The 19,452-nt window shown below is 45.2% G+C and overlaps 6 protein-coding genes across 10 annotated transcripts in view; 3 read left to right on the top strand and 3 right to left on the bottom strand.

The window, feature by feature from the left end:
• Nucleotides 1-2,480, top strand: part of LOC120444777 (kazrin) — a 38,293-nt gene extending 35,813 nt beyond the window's left edge. For all 4 annotated transcript variants that reach the window (XM_039624714.1, XM_039624713.1, XM_039624716.1 and 1 more), the window contains 3 exons: nt 113-224; nt 960-983; nt 1,046-2,480. In XM_039624714.1, the coding sequence (XP_039480648.1) occupies nt 113-224; nt 960-983; nt 1,046-1,498 (589 nt within the window). In that variant the 3' untranslated portion in view covers nt 1,499-2,480. The remainder of the gene's footprint in view (nt 1-112; nt 225-959; nt 984-1,045) is intronic.
• LOC120444779 lies at nt 2,470-2,882 on the bottom strand. Its single transcript, XM_039624719.2, has one exon. It carries the CDS (start codon nt 2,822-2,824, stop codon nt 2,672-2,674), a length of 153 nt encoding a protein of 50 aa, XP_039480653.1. The 5' UTR covers nt 2,825-2,882; the 3' UTR covers nt 2,470-2,671.
• A 272-nt stretch (nt 2,883-3,154) lies between these two features.
• LOC120446954 lies at nt 3,155-5,895 on the bottom strand. The gene is made up of 2 exons (XM_039628206.2): nt 5,768-5,895; nt 3,155-3,813 (listed from the first exon to the last, which is right to left on the bottom strand). The coding sequence occupies exon 2, from the start codon at nt 3,780-3,782 to the stop codon at nt 3,567-3,569; it is 216 nt and encodes a 71-aa protein (XP_039484140.1). The 5' UTR covers nt 3,783-3,813; nt 5,768-5,895; the 3' UTR covers nt 3,155-3,566.
• On the top strand, nt 3,857-5,761 carry LOC120446952 (probable hydroxyacid-oxoacid transhydrogenase, mitochondrial). The gene is made up of 5 exons (XM_039628204.2): nt 3,857-3,988; nt 4,052-4,136; nt 4,368-4,742; nt 4,806-4,947; nt 5,007-5,761. Exons 1-5 carry the CDS (start codon nt 3,939-3,941, stop codon nt 5,747-5,749), a joined length of 1,395 nt encoding a protein of 464 aa, XP_039484138.1. The 5' UTR covers nt 3,857-3,938; the 3' UTR covers nt 5,750-5,761.
• A 139-nt stretch (nt 5,896-6,034) lies between the features above and the next one.
• On the top strand, nt 6,035-6,750 carry LOC120446953. The gene is made up of 2 exons (XM_039628205.2): nt 6,035-6,163; nt 6,225-6,750. Exon 2 carries the CDS (start codon nt 6,233-6,235, stop codon nt 6,551-6,553), a length of 321 nt encoding a protein of 106 aa, XP_039484139.1. The 5' UTR covers nt 6,035-6,163; nt 6,225-6,232; the 3' UTR covers nt 6,554-6,750.
• Nucleotides 6,645-18,497, bottom strand: LOC120446950. 2 transcript variants are annotated; one of them, XM_039628203.1, is made up of 6 exons: nt 18,413-18,497; nt 18,205-18,277; nt 10,215-10,764; nt 9,605-10,159; nt 7,813-9,544; nt 6,645-7,751 (listed from the first exon to the last, which is right to left on the bottom strand). In XM_039628203.1, the coding sequence occupies exons 3-6, from the start codon at nt 10,743-10,745 to the stop codon at nt 7,420-7,422; spliced, it is 3,150 nt and encodes a 1,049-aa protein (XP_039484137.1). In that variant the 5' UTR covers nt 10,746-10,764; nt 18,205-18,277; nt 18,413-18,497; the 3' UTR covers nt 6,645-7,419. The 2 variants fall into 2 exon arrangements, with proteins under 2 accessions (XP_039484137.1, XP_039484136.1); XM_039628202.1 differs by having other exon boundaries at nt 10,215-10,794.
• Nucleotides 18,498-19,452: the final 955 nt, after the last annotated feature.

The raw sequence follows: 19,452 nt of genomic DNA on the forward strand, positions 1-19,452 counted from the left end.
CCGTGAACCCACAACACCCACTCACCACCCACCCACACCCACACCCACACACACACACGCATACGACCTATGCAAAAATTCGCAAATCGAAATTGCCATGTTTGTTGTGTAGAGCGACTCTGGGTCAGGGCATCCGTTCCGGTTGCGGCGTAGTGCCTCTAACGGGACCCGGCGGACTGCAGCACTATGCCACAACAGATCGCCGCTCGAGCGGCAACCTCAGGGTATGTACTTAAAACTAATAATATAGTTATAGTTAGAATTATAGCCAATTATGTCTTGAATACAATAATCGTCTGCCAGTCAGTCAACAAACAAATATTGCTGTATCCTTGCCTTATCCTGAATTGACGTGAAGCTTTTGTTGTTGCTGTCGGTGTCTGTGTTATAAATTATTTAAATCCCTAAGAGGTAGCTTCGGCAAGTGTTCTCATATCACTGGGAGCATGTTTTCACAGGCTTTCATCCAAATTGAAAATTTAATTTATGACAGCTTGCCTTTGCAACCTGCATTGACTATAACTTACACTGGAGGTGCCTACGAGTATGTGATAAATTCTGAGTTGGAAGAAAGACACTCAAGGATGCTAGAATATTTCATAGAAAATTGAATGGCATCTCTATGTAAAGATGGCAAAAAGTATGCTGAAAGGATATCCGTAAGGATATTTTAATAATTAATACTACAAGTTTATACTAATTAAAAGTTAAACAATAATGATGTTTATAATAATACAATTGTTTTATATATCACAATATTAGCTCTTTAGCATGCTTATATACATATAATTATCGATTTGGAAAATATTTATAGTTCCTAAGGCACCTAACAACAGGAAAAGTTTCATGGCAGTTCAAAGTGTTCCCGCTGTTGGCGAAAGTTTAGGATATGAAACGTATGCTCTTGCGCAAACTAAAACTATTAACATTTCGTTCTTTTCATTTATTTTACCAAACAGATTTCGGCATGGAAAGGATCTCAGGTGAGTTGGCACTTCATTTACTCAAGGAACACACATTTCAATACTTGTATTTTCGTTTGCAGAGCTCCCTCTCTAAAGCCTTTCGGTTTAACAGCAAACCACATCGCACCGGGGACCGCAGCTCCTTTGGGAACTCCACCTCCCCAACGCCTTCGTACAGCAGCAGCGAGGGTGGCGGAGGAATATACGCAACCATAGGCCACCAGTATCCGAATCAGCACACCAATCTCCAGCAGCAGCACTACCATCACTTCCTGCCGCCACCGACGACGGCCCCACCGCCGATACCCTCGGCTGGGGGCATCTACAGTCATGGTCCGCCGCCTGGTCATCGGGTGAGCGCACCGCCAGTTGGTGGGGTACTAGATGCGGTGTCCACCGACCCCCAAATGCTCTACGAGCAGAGTCGACGGCGCGTGAAGAGCATCAGCGATATTGGGGCCTCGACGAGTGCCGGCAGCGTGGGAGCCTGCAGTCTGGGGGGCATATCGGCCTCCTCGGAGTCGCCTGAATAAGAGTGAAAAGCTAGCTAGATAGGATTACAACTACCACTACCAAAGATACTCAGCTGTACTCCCGCATGAAAATCCCTTCCACCCTTCTTATATCCCATTAAGCTCCCCAGCTGCATTTGAGCTTAGAATCGACAAGCAAACTCAATTATATTCAAGTCAGTGTCAGACCCACCTACAAGATACAAGATACAAGATACAAGCATACAAGCAGATACAAACACATATGCGTCAAGTAATACAAGATAAGCGAGTAATCATTTGATCAAATCAGATAGAACTTCGAACTATATGCTAAACGTAATTAACGACATAATATATTGTGTAGACTAAGCCCCACTCGCAGGCAACAGAAGTAAGGATCGAATCTAATCGAATCTAATCGAATCGAATCAAACACTCCACCCCAACTCAAGCAAACTGCATTAGTCTAATCAATCGCATATATGTAATTCTAATTGTAATTGTAACTGTAAAGATAGCTCTAAACCGATTGAAATGTGAGTGGCAGATTTCGTAATCGTACTATACTCACTGAATTATAAGCCGATGCAGGCACTGGAGATGGAGATGCGATTGCAATTTAGATAAATTGAAATTATTTTGTAACCGAAACTATCGTAGCTAAGCAAATGGAAACGGAAACGGAAACTATTGAATTAAATTTGATAAGCCGCAACGGGCGGCACTTTGTAAATTATGGTAATTATGGCCCTAAGCAACGTTCAATATCGCATGGTAAATACATATAATGGTAAAATCCGAAACCGAATCAAATATATGGTAAATACAAACGCACTCCCCGATAAACAAAAAAAAACCCTCGCACAACCAAAGAAAGTCAGTCAGCCTGCTTTATCCGCCAATCAATCAGTATCGAAGAATCCCCGAAAGCGTCAGGGTATCATTAAGCTGACCAATTTAACTGTAGACCTATGACAAAGAAAACTATCGAATAAACCCATGATCAAAACTCTGTTGTAAACGAATGAGTCTTTATTGTGCACGGGAAGATGCCGCTCGCTAGATGAGCAGCACCTCAACATATTGCATTTGCTCGACTCCGAAACATTTCACCTTCACCGAGAGTCGCTGTGCCTCCTGTGTCCTTTGTGGTTCGGTGCATCTACGGGGAGATTTCACGTGGTGCTCCATCTCCTCCAGCCGCTCGGATTGCTAGCGTCGATCGTTGTCGTTATCGTTCCGCGGACGTCGCGTTGTGTGCGGACGACCCTTGGGCTCCGGATTGGGTTCCGCCATGGTCAGAGTGCCCAGACTGCCGATCAGTCCAAGGATCCCAAACACCAGGAACAAACTAAGCCACTTCATTTCGCGATCTCGATGTCGATGTCGAGTTATCACCAGTTTAGCGCAAACTGCTGACCAATGGGCCGGGTATGGAACGTTTTATGGTCTGGCGCCCAGGAGATCGGCGACGATCTGCATGCTAATGAGGGGAACAGCCGTCAACATCGTTTACCATTGCCAGTAGTTTATGTTCGCAGATTGGCCAGATATCGCGGCAAATTGAGTTGTAAATCTAGCGCGAAAAATGGGCGGACATACATTTAGGTAATTAGCTCCAGCGAACCATTGTTCCCCTTACAATTGAATCGCAGTCACATCTTACTGTGGGACCCGTAATTAAAAATGAATAGGTTTTCGAACGATTGCGAATCGCATTTATTTCTATCTTTTTGGAGTAAGTATTTGACAAATTTCGAGCTTCCCTCCTTGTTTGTTGTATATACATAGTGCATTTAAGTGCAATGCCGAGGGCAAATTATTGCCATTTTATGATCTAGGACAACCATATGCTATTGGTACAAATTGATTACTTGGTAGAGTGACAAAACAATGCGAGTTTTCACGAAAGCAAACATTTGAATACACGGACAACATGACTCCAAGAAACTATGTGTACGATGACCTCTTAAGGTTGGCAGTTACAATATAAAATAACCGAGCACTTATCAAAAATGCCTTAACGAACGCCATTAATCTGGCAAAGGAACTGCTAAAACTACAATTTACAAATATCACAATGAGCTGGCTTTTGGGGGAGGTGCAGTCAGAATCTCCATCTATCCGCGATGACCGGCGGACTCAGGCTCAAGTTTTGCTCGAAAACTTGGCAGAGGTCATTCATCTCCCGCTCCCTTTGCAGCTCCTCGCGCACCTGATGCCACATGGACTCGAATCCACTGTCATAGGATGCCATCGAGGCGTCGCCCTCGCAGGAGCTGTCTTCAAAAATAAAGGAGTACTCCCTCTGGTAGTCGCACATTTTCGGCTCTTATAGTTCTTATAGTTCGCAGCTGCAAGACAGTAAAATTCAAATCGTTAGCTATCGATTGGGAAGTGCTGTGCTTTGGCGCCAGCTATCGAATCCGGTTTCTTATCACACGAGAATCTAGACCAGCTGATTTCACTTATATACAAAATGTCGCGGAAGAATGTCTTAAGTTTGATCAACACGATCGTCGCCAACTCGTAAGTAAAAATTCTCATTTTGTTGATAGTTTCAAAAATGTTAAATATAGTATGGTCTTTTAGTTGCAAGTGCCCCGCCCACTCGCATAACTATGGCTCAGCAGCTCCAACCGCCTCCCAAACGGGTCGCATGGAGTACGCCTTCGAGGTAAGTGGCAGAACCTTGGACTTTGGAACACCTGCAGATAGCAGAATCCCATCTCCAGACAGTTGGTCATAGCTTGGACCAGATAATACTATCTCAATATTTCTAGCAACCTAATAACTTTTATTAGATTTTGTGAATACCTGTAACTTCAACTTTTGTTATAAGGAATTTTAATAATAGATAATCCATTTTCTTTAATTTTGCCAAATATATTTAAATGTAATAACACAGATGTCTGCCTCGACTGTTCGGTTTGGACCCGGAGTAAGTGCCGAAGTGGGAGCTGATCTTCGCAACTTGGGAGCGCGGAAGGTGTGCCTGGTCACGGATAAGAATGTGGCGCAGTTGCCCTCCGTGAAAGCGGCCCTGGATTCACTGGCCCGTAATGGAATCAACTACGAAGTCTATGATGAAACCCGGGTGGAGCCCACGGATGGGAGCATGTGGCATGCCGTGGAGTTTGCGCGCGGCAAGGAGTTCGATGCATTTCTGGCCATCGGAGGAGGATCAGCCATGGATACAGCCAAGGCAGCCAATCTTTTTAGTAGTGATCTGAGTGCAGAGTTTTTGGATTATGTGAACTGTCCAATTGGCAAGGGCAAGGAGGTGAGGTCTACGTTTTTGAATAAGTGCATGGTAAGTGGTATTGATCACTTTAATGCCATGTAGATATCGGTGAAACTAAAGCCCCTGATTGCGATGCCCACCACTTCGGGAACTGGTTCTGAGACCACTGGTGTGGCTATATTTGATTACAAGAAGTTACATGCCAAGACTGGCATCTCCAGCAAGTACCTCAAACCTACTTTGGGTAAAAACTTAACTCTTTTACATAATTCATTCGCCTTACTTCACACCTCCAATCCCTAGCTGTGATTGATCCTCTGCACACGTTATCCCAACCGGAACGTGTGATGGCCTTCGCTGGCTTCGATGTGTTCTGTCATGCCCTGGAGAGTTTTACGGCGGTGGATTACAGGGAACGCGGCCCCGCACCCAGTGATCCCAGCTTGAGACCCACCTATCAGGGCAGGAACCCGGTGTCGGATGTGTGGGCACGATTCGCCTTGGAGACGATCAGAAAGAACTTTGTGAACGCCATTTACCAGCCCGATAACCTGGAAGCCCGATCCCAGATGCACTTGGCTTCCACGATGGCTGGCGTGGGATTTGGTAATGCCGGAGTGCACCTGTGCCATGGACTTTCCTATCCTATTTCTGGGAATGTGAGGGACTACAAACCGAAGGGCTACTCCGCCAATCACGCCCTCATTCCTCACGGTCTGTCCGTGGTGATCAGTGCTCCGGCGGTCTTTGAGTTCACTGCTCCAGCGTGTCCGGATCGGCACTTGGAGGCTGCCCAGTTGCTGGGCGCAGAAGTGCGAGGTGTTCAGAAAGCAGACGCCGGTCGTCTTTTGGCGGACACTGTACGCGGTTTTATGCAACGTGCGGGCATAGAAAATGGCCTCCGAGAGCTTGGCTTCTCCAGCAGCGACATACCCGCCTTGGTGGAGGGAACCCTGCCCCAGGAAAGGATCACTAAGCTGGCGCCCAGGGCGCAGACGGAGGAAAACCTGTCGCAACTCTTCGAGAACTCCATGGAGGTCTATTAATTTGAAGGCAAAACTCACCCACGCTCAACTTGTTCGCTTGAAGAAAAAAGGCCAAACTAACGGATCCTCGCTTAAGATCTGACCATACTTGAGCTTTCAAAATTCCAATTTGTAAAAAGCACATACATAGCTTAGAGTGAACCACTTACTTTTGGGTGGACTCATGTATAACGAAAAATACCATTAATAACCATATACAGACTCACTGGAAACTTGATGCCCTGCCAGATTTTTGTTTACTTTTTGTTCTTTGGCGGAATGAATCTTATGTATATTCAGCATTAATTTGTGGGCACTTTTTTGGTCTTGGTATATGCTCTTCTCATGGAGCCTCAGTTCGTTTTTCTAAGCTGCAGAAAAAAGACCAACGCTGGGATCAAAAATACAATGATATAAGATTAATAATAATTTATGGTACCTAAAACAAATAAAAAGCATTTCCACTATAAATATTTATAATTATAATACATTGTAGATTCTAACATGTTCAACTTCAAGTATGAGTACTCCTTCATGTTCGAATCCACCGGATGTGGAAGTAAGTTCCTAGGAATGCCCTACGACGTGGAGTTCGAGACAATGTGGCAACAGATTGGGGAAGAACTCCGTTCCAGACATAATCGCTTCCTGGGCATGCCGTTTGATAGTGGATTTGAGCGGATGTGGCGCCAGATCAGAGAGGAACTGAAACGGGATCGGGAAGATGACCAATTCGCCATTCATTTCCAGCGGAATTTGACCCTCTACGCAAAGGAGGAAGGTGGGGATGTCGGCCAACTTGAGTCTTTTATTGAACGCAGATAAAATATATTCAATTTTATTGAAAGGCATGTTATTGTTTAAAGTACGTATGTATGTATGTCTATTAAGTATGCATTGTAAAGATTACGATCGGTTTGGTTAAAATAATTTATTGTTTTCGGAATTGGTTTCAATGTCGAATCGGTCAAGCAGTCACTTGCCATCGATTGGAAAAAAGATAATAAAAAAGTCTTAACATAGTTTATGCATTAATTATTTCTCTCATCTCTTGATCAGATTATAAATCAGACGTCATTCTAGGGAGTCTCCTAACCGTTTCCTACACAGACCCGCATCTAAAACGCTTACTACTTTCTCTTTCTCGCTCCTCGTTTCTTGTTCCTGACTTGACACTCAGTTTAGAAACCCTAATGTGTTTAAGTAATTTTCGATCGATTTGAATTTTTGCAAAATGGCACTAAATCTTCAAGTTGTTCCCGAAATTCTCAGAAGACCGATGTGGATAAATTGGATATGGATTGTTGTTGTTGGGCTCGATTGGTTCGATAAATTGCAAGTCCGTTGCTTTCGAAACGGTTGATCATCAAACGCGTTCTCTGAAAACCCACCTCTGCTGTTACCAAGAATCTTTGAGTGGTCCTAACAAGATTGGGTGGTACAGGCTATTTTAGGGATAAAGGATTTTGTTAAAGATTTATTCGCTCTCTTTCATTCTCTTATTTGGATTCAAGTATTTCTCAGTTGTTGCTTTGTTTCCTCGCACTCTCGCTAATACTTTTAACTGCCAGCTACTGCTCCTCCTCCTGTTTCTTACATTCTTGTGTTTGTGTGTAGTAAATTGTCTGATTTTCCACTTTTTCAACTATCAATATACTTATAAATTAGAAAAACAGCGCAACTCGTTCGACTTAGACCTGATTGATGGGCGCGTATCGGTGCACCTTCGGCTGCTTCAGATGCTTGGGCTCCTTCTGCTCCTTGCTGGTGGGCTTCACGATGTCCTCGCTCAACTTCTGGTACACGAACGAGTTCTTTGAGGCCAGAAGCGCCATGCGGTAGCGCTCGCCGCGCTTGCGCAGCACCACGTAGATCACTCGAGCGATGGACAGCACGATCATCAGCAGGCAGAAGGACACGACGATCAGTGCGATCACCAGGTCGTAGGAGAACTCGCCGTGATAGATAACCTTCTCGGTGTACTCATCCGATTCTTCGCTTCCGCTGTCGAAGCCCAGTTTCTCTGAAGAGGTAGAACATATGATTGGAATACATTCCACACACGAAAATTGGCTGAAACTTACCAAGCAGGAACTTATCACGAGTCTCCTGAGACATGTCCACTTCCTCCGCCTGGATGCCATCGTTCTTCAGCACTGGCTTCAGTTCTTTGTTCACAAACGAGTCGAAGGCCTTGTTAGAATCGGCCTTGGCCTTGGCATTCTTCTTGGCCTCCTCGAAGCGATCGTAATCGTTGTTGTCATCATCATCGTCCTCATCATATTCATCATCCTCCTCACTGTCATAGTCACTGCTGTCCTCTCCCTTATCCTCGCCGCCATTGTTCATGTTCTCCTCGTCGGCATCATCCTCAGGCTTTGCGGTTTCAGTGCTGACCGATCCCTTCATGATCTTCTGCATGCTGCTCAGCCTGCTCTTGTCCAGCACACTCTTGTCCAAGACACTCAGCAACTTAGCCTCATCCTCGTCCAGCTTCTTCTCGCTTTCTTTCAGACGCTTCTCCAGTTTGGCTTCGGCACTGTCGGCCTTCTTCTCGTCCAAGAGATCTGATTCCTCGGCATGCTTGCACACCTCGTGGGCCAAAGACGCCCAACCGGCCTGAGCCTGGCTCTCCAGCTGGACAATGGTGGCATCATCCTCCAGATTAGCCAGCACCGGCAGGCGGCTGGGAGTCATCTGCATCTGCAGGGTGACGTAGCTGATGAAGTCCTGGAAGTCGTGAGTGCACTTCAACGGATTGTTGGTGATATCCAGGGAGCGCAGGTTCTTGAAGCTCTTTACATCCTCCGAGGAGATCTTCTTGATCAAGTTTCCAGAGGCGTTGAAGCTGCGCAGGCTGTCAAAGATCTTGTAACCCATACCCAACTTGCGATCGGAGAGCAGGGTTGCAAGCTCGCAGTCATTGACGTCCAGGGAACGGAGTTGGTGCAGCGGCAGGAAGAGACGGATGGACAAGCGGCTGATGGGATTTCCGGCCAGGCTTAGCTTGGTCAGCTCTCCGTTGTCCATGAAGATCACATCGTCTATACGGGCGATCAGATTGTTGCTCAGATCCAAGTCAATCAGCTTGTGAAGTCCAGTGAAAATCTCACGTGGCAGGTGATTAATGTTGTTCCAGGCCAACTTCAAGGTGGTCAGATGTGGCATCGTGGAGAAGGCCTTGTGACCCAGTGGACCGATCGCGCAATTGGAAATATCCAGATAGTAGACGGTGAACTCACCGCTGTAGCTCAGGAAGCCATCGGTGGGCAGCTGGCTCAGGCGAGGATTATCGTTCAAACGGATTACGTCCAGCTCTGAGTTCTTGAAGAACAGCATTCCCGAGATCTGGTCCAGGTCGTTGATCGACAGATCGATGTGGCGCAGGTTCTTCAAGGTAAGGAACGAGTCTGGCTGGATCTTCTTAATGCCATTGCCCTTGAGGTTCAGATTGGTCAGACCGGGCATCTTGTCGAACATGCTGTGGTGCACTTGGACAATAGAGTTAAAGCTCAGGTCCAGCTGCTGCAGATCCTTGGTGCCAAAGTGCAGATCGCCATTGAAGGTATTGTATTTGAGGTGCAGAATGGACAGTGTGGTGCCATTGAAGATATCGCGGGGCAGTTCAGTCAGCGAGTTGTAAGACAGATCCAATTCTTCCAGAAGAGTGACCTTCTCAAAGGCCTTCTCGGGGAGTTTCTTGAAACTGTTCTGGCTCAGGTTGATGTAGACGACATTGGATAGCTGTGAGAAGGCCTTGGGGTTCAACTCCATAAGGTTGTTGCGCGAGAAGTCCAGCTCCTCAATGCTGGAAGACTGCAAAATTATAATTGATTAGAAATGGATTACAAGAGAAGGTTTTTCAATAATACCCACCTTCAGCAGATAGTGAATGCTGGACATCACACTCAGGTCGTTACCCGAAATGGTGAGCATGCGCAGTTTCTTGTTGCCAACAAAGGTGTCGGGATTGATGATGGCCAAACCCACATCCGTCAAGTTAACAGCGTACAGCTCGTTCAGTCCGTGGAAGGCCTCGGCATGCAGGTACTCCAAGGTGCAGTTGGCGATCTTGATGGAAGCCACATTCTTAAGGCCCAGATTCTGGAAAAAGTTGGGTCCCATCAGGATGGGGTACTTGGGACCCACATTGGCCACAATCAAGTCCGTAATATCAGAGCCAAACTTCTGGATGCCCATGTCAAGTCGGCTACAGGTGGCCACCAGATAACTGTTGACATTCCGGGCGCACTGACAGAATCTTGGACAGGGCACGTCCTCGCTGAAAACGACTTGCTCATCATCTGTCAAAAGTTCATCAGAGGCATCGTCCTCTTCATCATCGTCGTCCAGCTCCTCGTCGTAGTCATACTGGGAATCGCTATCGATATCATTAGCACTCTCCTTGCTCTTTTGGTCGTTAGACTTGCTCTGCAAGATAGGGAAACGTATTTATTTGAATTTAAGAATGATTCAAAAAATATACCTTGGCCTTCGTGTAGATGGCATCCACAATGGCCTGCAGCTTGGGGTTGCTCTTAGCCTTCTTGGGACTCGCGGAGGTCGTCTCGGTATCTTCATCGAAGTAGTTGTAATCATCATAGTATTCGCTGTCGTAGGTATCGGTGGAGTTCTTTTCTCCGGCGTCCTTCTCCACGGTGGTATTGAGCATCTTGTTGAAGTGCGGATCCTCAGCCAAAGCCTGGCTGTGCTTGGCCGCCTCCATCAGATCCTTTAAGGCCTCCTCGCTGAGGGATTTCTCGGTGCCGGCGAATGTGGTTTTCTTTGCGGGACTCTTGGTGGTCGTCTCCACGGGTAAATTCTTCACCTTGGGTGTGGAGATCTTGGGCAGAGTGTCGGTCGGGCTCACCTCCTCTCCGGAGTTCATCTCGTTTTCCGTCAGATCATCGTGGATGAAGTGGATCTTGGGGCCCACGGTGTTTGAGTGGCTGGCGTGGATTAGTGCCAGGCTAAAGGCCAGCAGCAGGACCAGCCTGCAAGTCGACTGGCGACCCATTTTCCGGTAGATGGGCAAACTGAAATGGACCAGGAAATAGATGGGCAAACTGAAATGGACCAGGAAAGACGACAGTGTTGTACAGTTATGGACACTTCTAAGAAACTGAAAAAAACAGACGACTCACACCCAATGGCGCCGTATCTTATCGCTAATTGCTGGGGCCAGATAAGCAGATATGCGTTTATTGAATCAACAACATTCTGGGGAACTGGCCGCACTCATGGCTGGCCTCAGAATACGCCCGCCCGTTGTGCCACCCATTTCCTCCAAAATCATCGATCTGTATGACAAAATGGTGAGGCACGTTGACTGCCCCGATTAGCACACTGGCACCCGGACAGTTGACATCATTGCGCATGCTAATTGCTCACGAATGCCCAAATGTTTGCTTATCAGTTAATGGCAATTATTGTGCAGCCCAAATGATTTCTATGCGTATTTTCAACTCGTTACTCAGAATTGGGTGAAAGCACAATTCGCACTATCGTATCCGCAAAGTACTTCCCTTATTGATTAGCACTGTATACCTCAACAGCTAGTAATGCAGTGGCAGAGAGTGACTGGCTTACTCGATCATATAGAGAATCGCTGACTCTCAATCGAGAGTCCATCGATTCGATTTGGTCCGTCGTCAGCTGGAGCTTATTTATTTGACTTTCGGTTTGCGACTGGTTAGGAAACCCTAACTAAACAATGGGGCATTTTGGAACTGATTCGACTCGGGGAATCCCCACGGAGCGTTTCTTGACGCCAATTAATAACTCGTTTGCCAGCTCGCTGGTTCTAAGAAATCCTCAAAACCAGACCAGAAAACCCGACGCTCTCCGGGTTTGTTATGCAATTTGCGTTTAAGTTTACGTCGTTTTGGAATGCATTTTCCAAGCATTCGATGCGGATTCCATGGCGGATGGCCCTATAGAAAGACCGCCTGTGTGTTTGCCTTCGTTTTCATGGCAAAAGCAAACACATAATTCGAGACCGTGGCTCGCCGCCGAGTGGTAAACAAAGAGCTTTGCGTATTAATGCTTTTCGTAACCAGGCAGAGGGCAGACGGCAAACGGCCCGGGATCGCGAGAGATCCGAGACTCCGCAAGCAAAGTGTAAAATGCAAAGTGCGCAGTTAAGGCGGCCAGAATAGATCGCATTTATCCAGCCAATACACACAGTATGGATATGGGCACATATCGTATGTTAGAGCATTTCATTAGACCCCACAGCAAACCGCTTAGCCAGCTCCGCATTGCGAGTGGGTGTCAGGTTGACTGGGAGCCTGCAAGCCACAAGCGCCAAGGGAAAACTGCAGTCTCGAGATCGCATTAAACGTGTTTAGGTCTCTCGGCTAACACATTTCATCGAGTTCGAGTCACGAAAGACAGCGCTTTTTGGCTCGCTTCGAATTGGCTATGGCTCTTGCTGTTGGCCAAGGCGCCGCCGACACTCCGACCATAATTAATTCAGTTTTTTGTCATTGCAGCGATATATGTACATATACGATATATATGGATATATGGACGTCTGTATACACAGATGTCCGCTTGAACTGGGCTATACGAGAGTAGACCCTGTTCAAGTTTAGAGAGAAACCGGTAACTGGCACTGGCACTGGCCATACTTGTACATGTATGCAAATACGTTTTCCACTCGGAAATTCGTGAGTCAGCCAATTCATCATATTGCTGCGGCTATCTAACTTAGCCGTAAAGATTAGACTCACTCACTAGTCGGGGGATATATCCGATTGGTCAATCCCACCCCCCTCCATTGATCTGTCTCCCCCGCCACTGAATCACTAAATGAAAATCTATAACTGAGTGCTTTGTAGTGTCGTGCATGTAATTAACTTGCAGCTAATGGGGAAATGCTTTCCTGAAACTGTTTCTAGAACACTTTGACATTCGATCGAGATAAACCCTGATCTGGCCCTGTCATACATAATGGCCCTGTACTCAACGTAACCCGATACGGAAACACTTTGGATCGTTTTTCGTTTAAGGCCACACTTCCCCAGAGTATCAGAGTATCAAAAGTATCGGAGTATCGGCTAACAAGCCGATTTCGAGTCTTGATACAAGCCACGATTTGTTTAAACGTAAACGTCTATTCAATTTATTAGTATATTTTGATTTGGCTCCATTGGTTGTCTTTCGGTGTTTATCAACTGGTTCACAGGCGGCTGGTTGGCATGTGGTCGGTTTTGTCAACAGATTAGAATTATAAACACTTCCCAAGAGACCCCTTCAGCCCACATTTCTGTATCAAGTTACCCAGAAATGTCATGTGGATTGGAGAGCAGATGGGGCCCGGTTATCAAATTGTGCTTGGCTGCGTCGATCGGAAATTGGAAACTGGGTGCGACCCTTGGCGGGCCAATCAATATTACAAAGTATATACATACATATATGCATAGTGTATATGCCCAAAAAAATATCTGCATTCCTTTGGGTAGAGAGATCCCGTTGATCAGCAAGGCTAGCTAATGAGCCTCGAACTCAGGTAGTTTCGCCTTGATTCCGTCTTACGATCAACTCAAATGTGTCTCTGGCAAATACCAAGAAATACCCAAAAATAATGCGATCATGAGTCTGTGTGCGTGGGCAGATAATGATTGAGATGTGTGGGTAAAAATAGCTGGCGTTAACAGGAAGTGAAACGAGAGAAACGGACGTGTAGGTAGAATATTGCATTTTTTCGGGAACTCATGTGTCCTCCTCTTCAAGGATATCGATCGATTCATGGGAAGACTGCAAAGACTGGCGAAACGGAAATGCCTCAGCTGATGCCTTCATTAGGGTGGTTGAAGCCAATTTCATCCGGCTTTAAATCTGCGGATCACGACATCGTCAAATTTGTTGACCAATTCATTAGCATCACGAGTTGCTGGTGATTTTAAAGATTTACGATTGTGATTTCAGCTAGAAAATACACCACTGGTCAGCTGTTCAGATATTCAATTTCCATCTGTATATAAAATAGTGTATACCATTTCGGAATATCATTTCTGCAACGTTAATTTTTTGCAGTCATTTCTGCAACATTAATTTTTTGCAGCCAGCCAGTACAATGGACGAAATTGCCCAAGGCGTGCGCATAAAAAATAAACACAAACGTATAAAAAATGCCGACATTTGACCACACAGACTAACAACACGCAGTTGGCACAAAAGGTTGGTACAAAAAGGGGGAAACTGTTGGCTCAGAAAGATGGCTAGACTGGTTTTTGGCTGGAAATTGCCACTCGAACTCGCAGCAGATGTGTGAGCCAAGTTAGCCCGGTGGCAGCCAAAAGTCAGGCAGATGACTTTGCCAGTTACGAAAAATTCTTGCTAAAAGCCATTTCAATTCGCTCAAACTTAAACATTTCGAAAGGGAATTTCTAAATAATAACCGATGGTGTCACGTTCGAGTTGCTTGAACTCTTCGCACCGAATGTGCTCTATTACAATCAAAATAAAGTCGTTAATGTTTACGTAAACAGTTTAATCGCAATGACACTTTGTAGTGTCTAGTCTGTACATATTGTCTGTAATAGTATTAAGTGAGCAGTGTCATAATCAATTAAAATTGCTATTAGATTATACGAAATCGATTAGCTTATCTAAGAAGGTCGCTGGAGCTTAAAAGACGAGTGTACTTGCCAAGTCGGCAAACTAATTAAACATGAGGGTATACTTTAGCAACAGCTGCAAATTCTTATGAACGAAGCGAAATTTCGCAGTTAAGACCTTTCCCAAATTGAACGTGTAGTGATACCTCCTTATCGATCAGACTTAAAACTGCACCTTGTGGCCGATAAAGTGCATTTGCTGATATCTGAGGGAATTCCCTGCATGGGAATTCAGTTATTAAAACTCCCATAAATTGATTTAAGCCATTCGAATCTGATCATTATGCCTGTTTCCTCGCCTTGCCTGCAATTGCCCTTTGTTTGGATCGATCGGTGCATCGTATATATAGCCCTGAATCTGAAGCAGGAAGCGTTCCATAAATTAAGAACTTAAGAAGGCGGTGCAAATGAGAAACCGGCTTTCACCGGGCGGGGGCGGTTCATTAGCGATATCTGTATCGGATTTTGATGCCAGCTTCCGACTTTTAGAGTGCCGGATAACTCGATTCTAGAAGCATGGCTGTGGCACGACTTGCTGCCCCAGCTGAAAAACTGTTCTGAAAAGCTGAAAAGCGCTTTTCATTGTGCTTAGTCGACGGAAACCTGATTTGTTTACCCAGCCGAGTGTGATTTAAAAAATAAAAACAAAACCGACCTTTTTGCACTAAACTTTGCACTCCAGCGAGGCTTTGTTTGCAACAACAAAAGCGTTCCGCCATCACGTATTGGTTATCGGTCGAACGAGCGTTTCCTGAGACAAATGCCTGGAATTGTCAACCCGTTGAGCCATCTATATATTTATTAAGTGTCGAGTGCTAAGCGGCTTGAACTCGTCACTAAGTGTTGAAAGGCACTGATCGCGACTGTCAAAAGGCCAGCAATCAGCGTTTATACTCATCAAGTTAAGGGAATTAACAAGAACGGTTTTTTAAGACTACAATGTTTTTAAAGGCTATCAGAAAATGCAGTCAAGGTGAAGAACAGCTCAAAAGTGCCCACTTCTGTTAGCACTTAAGCAATTTAAGCAAGAGCGCATTTCCTAATTGGACAGTGGTTGGTTCCACATAATATTTACTTTGTTGTATACATTCTTTGATTCTCGCAGCACTTATCGCATAAATTAAGGGCTGGAATGGCTGCAACTGGGTGTCCACCAACGTAGCTGGCCACGTTCCATGTGGCAGGCCGCATTCCGAGCCGCAAAACGGCTGGCACAGCACGTAAGCACACTCCTCTGAGTCACTTTAAGCCAAGTCTCTCTGCATTTCATTAGCCCTGGCACATGGGCATGTATGTGAATCCAAGTCCAGTGCGAGACCCTGAACCCAAACTTTGAGGCTGTGAAATCGGCTTAAGATCTGGAGATCTTGAGTTATGGTCAGGCCAAAGCAAATCAAGGCAATCCCGCACAGAGGTTCAGCGTCCAACGCCCCAAATGCTGGACACCGATGTACAATTGCAGAAGTGGAGAAAGTTGCAGTCGCGCAGAATAGGGCCAAAAAGCATTTCCACAGTTGTCAGCTGGTTTTGGTTTTGTTTTGGTACCATCGATGACTAATGTTTTATGGCAGGAATTGATTAATGCTAATGCCTCTTTGTCTGACTGTCAGGCTTGATCGATTAGATTCAGGGTTAAGGTAAAAAGTCAACGCAATGTGGGTGCGAAATATGCGAGTTGAGCGTCACGCTCAATTGATCAGTGAACAAGCGCCGATAGAGAATTGCATTTGGCTTTCCCTCGGCGACATGGACAACCAAATCCCATTCATATGACATCATTGTTGGCCAAAGCTGTTAACATACAACAACCGGGATCGTTAAATCACTCTCAAAATAGTTTACCTACCCAGCGCTGTTTTCGTATGGCAATCATGTGCCAAATAAAAACTTCTAAGTGAGCCAGAGCAAAGCGGAGACATTGCGCATACGCCACATGTGCCGACACTTAAGTTCTGTGTAAGACACGGCTCTAAACGAAGTTTACCCACACACCCAGTTGATCGCAAATGTTTGGCTGGCCACTTAAGCTCCAGCTCCAACTCAAAGTACGGCTGTCCATAAAAGATGTGTTTAAGTATTCATAATTCGCCCTCCACGGCGGGGACGTAGATCTATGGAGCCATACGTCCAAAACTCGTACTCCGACCAATTACCAGCCATGAAACCAGAAACAGCTAGAGCAGAGAGTGCTGTGACCTCATTAACTCTCAACTGGCCCGTGTTTGCTTTGGGCTCTTTATCTCTATAATACGGAGGTACGAAGCTTCGCAGCTATGGAACTATCAAGCTATGGTGTTTCAAATGTGCGGCCGGCTTATGTAGCGATTAGATAATGCCCCACTGAATTCATCAGCCATCAGCTAGCAGCTAGCAACCAACTGGCGACAGCTTGACACACTATAGGTTTACTATGGGTGGCCGATCCTGCCACGGATCGAAAGCCCTGCCCAAGAACAATCGCAGTCAAGTCGGGCTGGGGCGAAAATTAGCATTCAAAATCGTTTTCCAGGAATTCACCGTGCACTCCTCCGAACTGGTTGATTACGTCTGGAAAGCCGAGTCGCACCTCAAAATCAAATAAACGTGTGTGTTTATTGCCGAGATCTTGGTAAATTATTTGTGTGCGATGTACATTTCATTTAAATTCCAGCTTCGTGCTCGCAACAGCCAACGGAGATGCTTTTTTAAAAGCGGCGATCATTAAAATTGAAAATCGATTGGAACTGGTTCTGAATTATGCATAGAAATAAATAATTTATTTTTTGAGAATATTTCGTAGTTTTGGTCTTTGATTAATTGGCCAATACTACAGGAAGCTCTTAAAGAGCTTAAAAGAGATTAAAAACGAGTCGCTGTGCCCTTTGGACTGGCGTAGCAGTACAAACTGGGTTTAGGCCACATCCCAATACTCTGTTTGCCCTTCTCCCACCACCCACCGTAAACGTAAAGTGTGTGGTATATGCAAACTGCGATCATGGTCGAAGCTAAACTATATAGATTTATCTCTCCGACTGTGACAGTTGAGCATGTTGTGTTTTTGCAGCAGAGCGTTGAGTTTGTTATGAAGGTGACTTCTTTTTTGAGCAAATGCATTACCGGTTTTTCAGCCCCTTTCCCTCTCATTTTCCTCCCCGATCACTTACTAACACCAATGCGCGCGAGTACACACACAGGTGTAATCTTATCTACCTGGCGACTCTTGTTGTTGTTGTGAAAAGCAAGCGCGTTAACTGTTTTTTCCCCCCGACTGTTTGGCTTTCCCAGTGCAATTGCCTTAACTTGGCTTAAACGCTTTGGGTTTTTCGGAGTAATTGGGGCAGGGAATTTCATTTGGCTCGCCTGATAAGCCAGCATTTAGGTGAACCGAAAATATGATCGCTTTGCTTGCAGAATTTAACAAGATAATTGCGACTCAGGTTTTAAATTTATATGTCACCACGGCACAGCACCCATACACTCACACTCACACACACGCACACACACACACACACACACACACAGGAGCAGCTGCAGTCGGCGTATCTGTGTGCGAGAGTTTCGGTATGTTGTCTGAGATACGCCAGGTAACATTCACAGGTAGCAGATACGCTCACACACACACACACTTGCAGCGACGGAAAGATACGCTCAGAGAGCGAGACAACTGCTGGACTGCAGGGGTGCCACTAGCGTCATCCCACTCCCACACACACATTGAATGACGAAATTTGAACACTCGTTTGCACTGCACTTTTCTTCCAGGGAAACCCCCTCCCCCACAGATACTCCTTAACTCCGACTCACGAACTCAAGATACGATCCGTGCCCGATGCCCGATGCCCGAAATCCAGATCGAAACGAAGGGAAACTCACCTTATGAGCGGTCTGCTTGCAGACAACTTTTCTCTGAGTGAAGCGAAGTAATCCAAATATTGGCTTTTGATCGCTGGAAGAAACACACAAACTTTATTGGATTTTGGCCGACACTACGATTGCTAAAAGTGGTTCAATTCGGCACTATTCGACTTGAGACGCTAATCACGTGCTCGTTCGTTGATTTCGATGGCTTGTTTTGCTTTACCGAGTCGCTTGATCGTGGGATCGCTTTCTAGTCTAGCGCGTATTCAACACCTGTTGAAGTTCAAAACTCAACTGAGAGTTCACACTTGTTGAAGATAGTGATGTTCGCCAGTATCGATACACAAGGTATCGATGTCTTAAGCGATACTTATCGAAGTTGTTGTTATATCGATTTGGGAGCGAGTAAATTTCGTAAATTCTTGAAATGCTTGAGGTTTTCAGTAGAAACATTTATAAAAATTTCAGATTATACCTATATGTCTAAAATTTGATTTTGCCTTACATGTTTTTTTAAAATATTGTGCTTTCTGGACTATCGCCGGTACTTTTGAGTGGCAATCCCGAATTATACACGTGTGTATAGTAATGTAAGGGGACGATAGATGTCGCCACGAATTTCTAGCTGAGTAATTTGGTGTAGACAGAATGTAATGTAAAATGTACATAAGTCGCTGAATTAAGTTTTAACTTTTTTGTTGCCTATATAAAAGGCGTGTCTGTGGTTTTCGAATAAACTTTATATAAAATCTTTGGATTGCTTATTAATACTTGAAATATGTAAATTAAATAATTGTAATATATAAAGCAATTTAATAACTTAAGAACTTTCTATACCATTTGCCAGCGTATGTAGCTGGATAATTGAAGTACTTGGACGTACTATTAAATATGATTTATGGTACCATAACAAAATAAGACTGGTTAACATTTTCTCCCGGGAGCTAAGGAGATGTGCGATGTTCCCTTTTGAACGAGCGAGTCCAAACTGCCAAAATCGAATCGCGAATAAATGAAAGTCCACTGCCAAAATTGGTAACTGGTCAACACGGCGTCTGGATGCAGTTATTGTTGCAGTTGTGGCATTTGTAGTTGTTGCTGTTGCCGCTGTCACGAAAACGTCAGAGTTTTCAGCCTCGGCCTCCGAACGTCTGGCTGTCTTTTTGTATCTTTTTGTCAGCGGATTGCCAGTTGGTTGACAAAACATGCGCCTGCGCAGTTTTCGCCTTCACATTGAATATTTTCTTGTGAAAAATCTCAGCT

Source organism: Drosophila santomea, chromosome 2R (genome assembly GCF_016746245.2).
Source record: "Drosophila santomea strain STO CAGO 1482 chromosome 2R, Prin_Dsan_1.1, whole genome shotgun sequence".
NCBI classification, from domain to species: Eukaryota; Metazoa; Arthropoda; class Insecta; order Diptera; family Drosophilidae; genus Drosophila; species Drosophila santomea.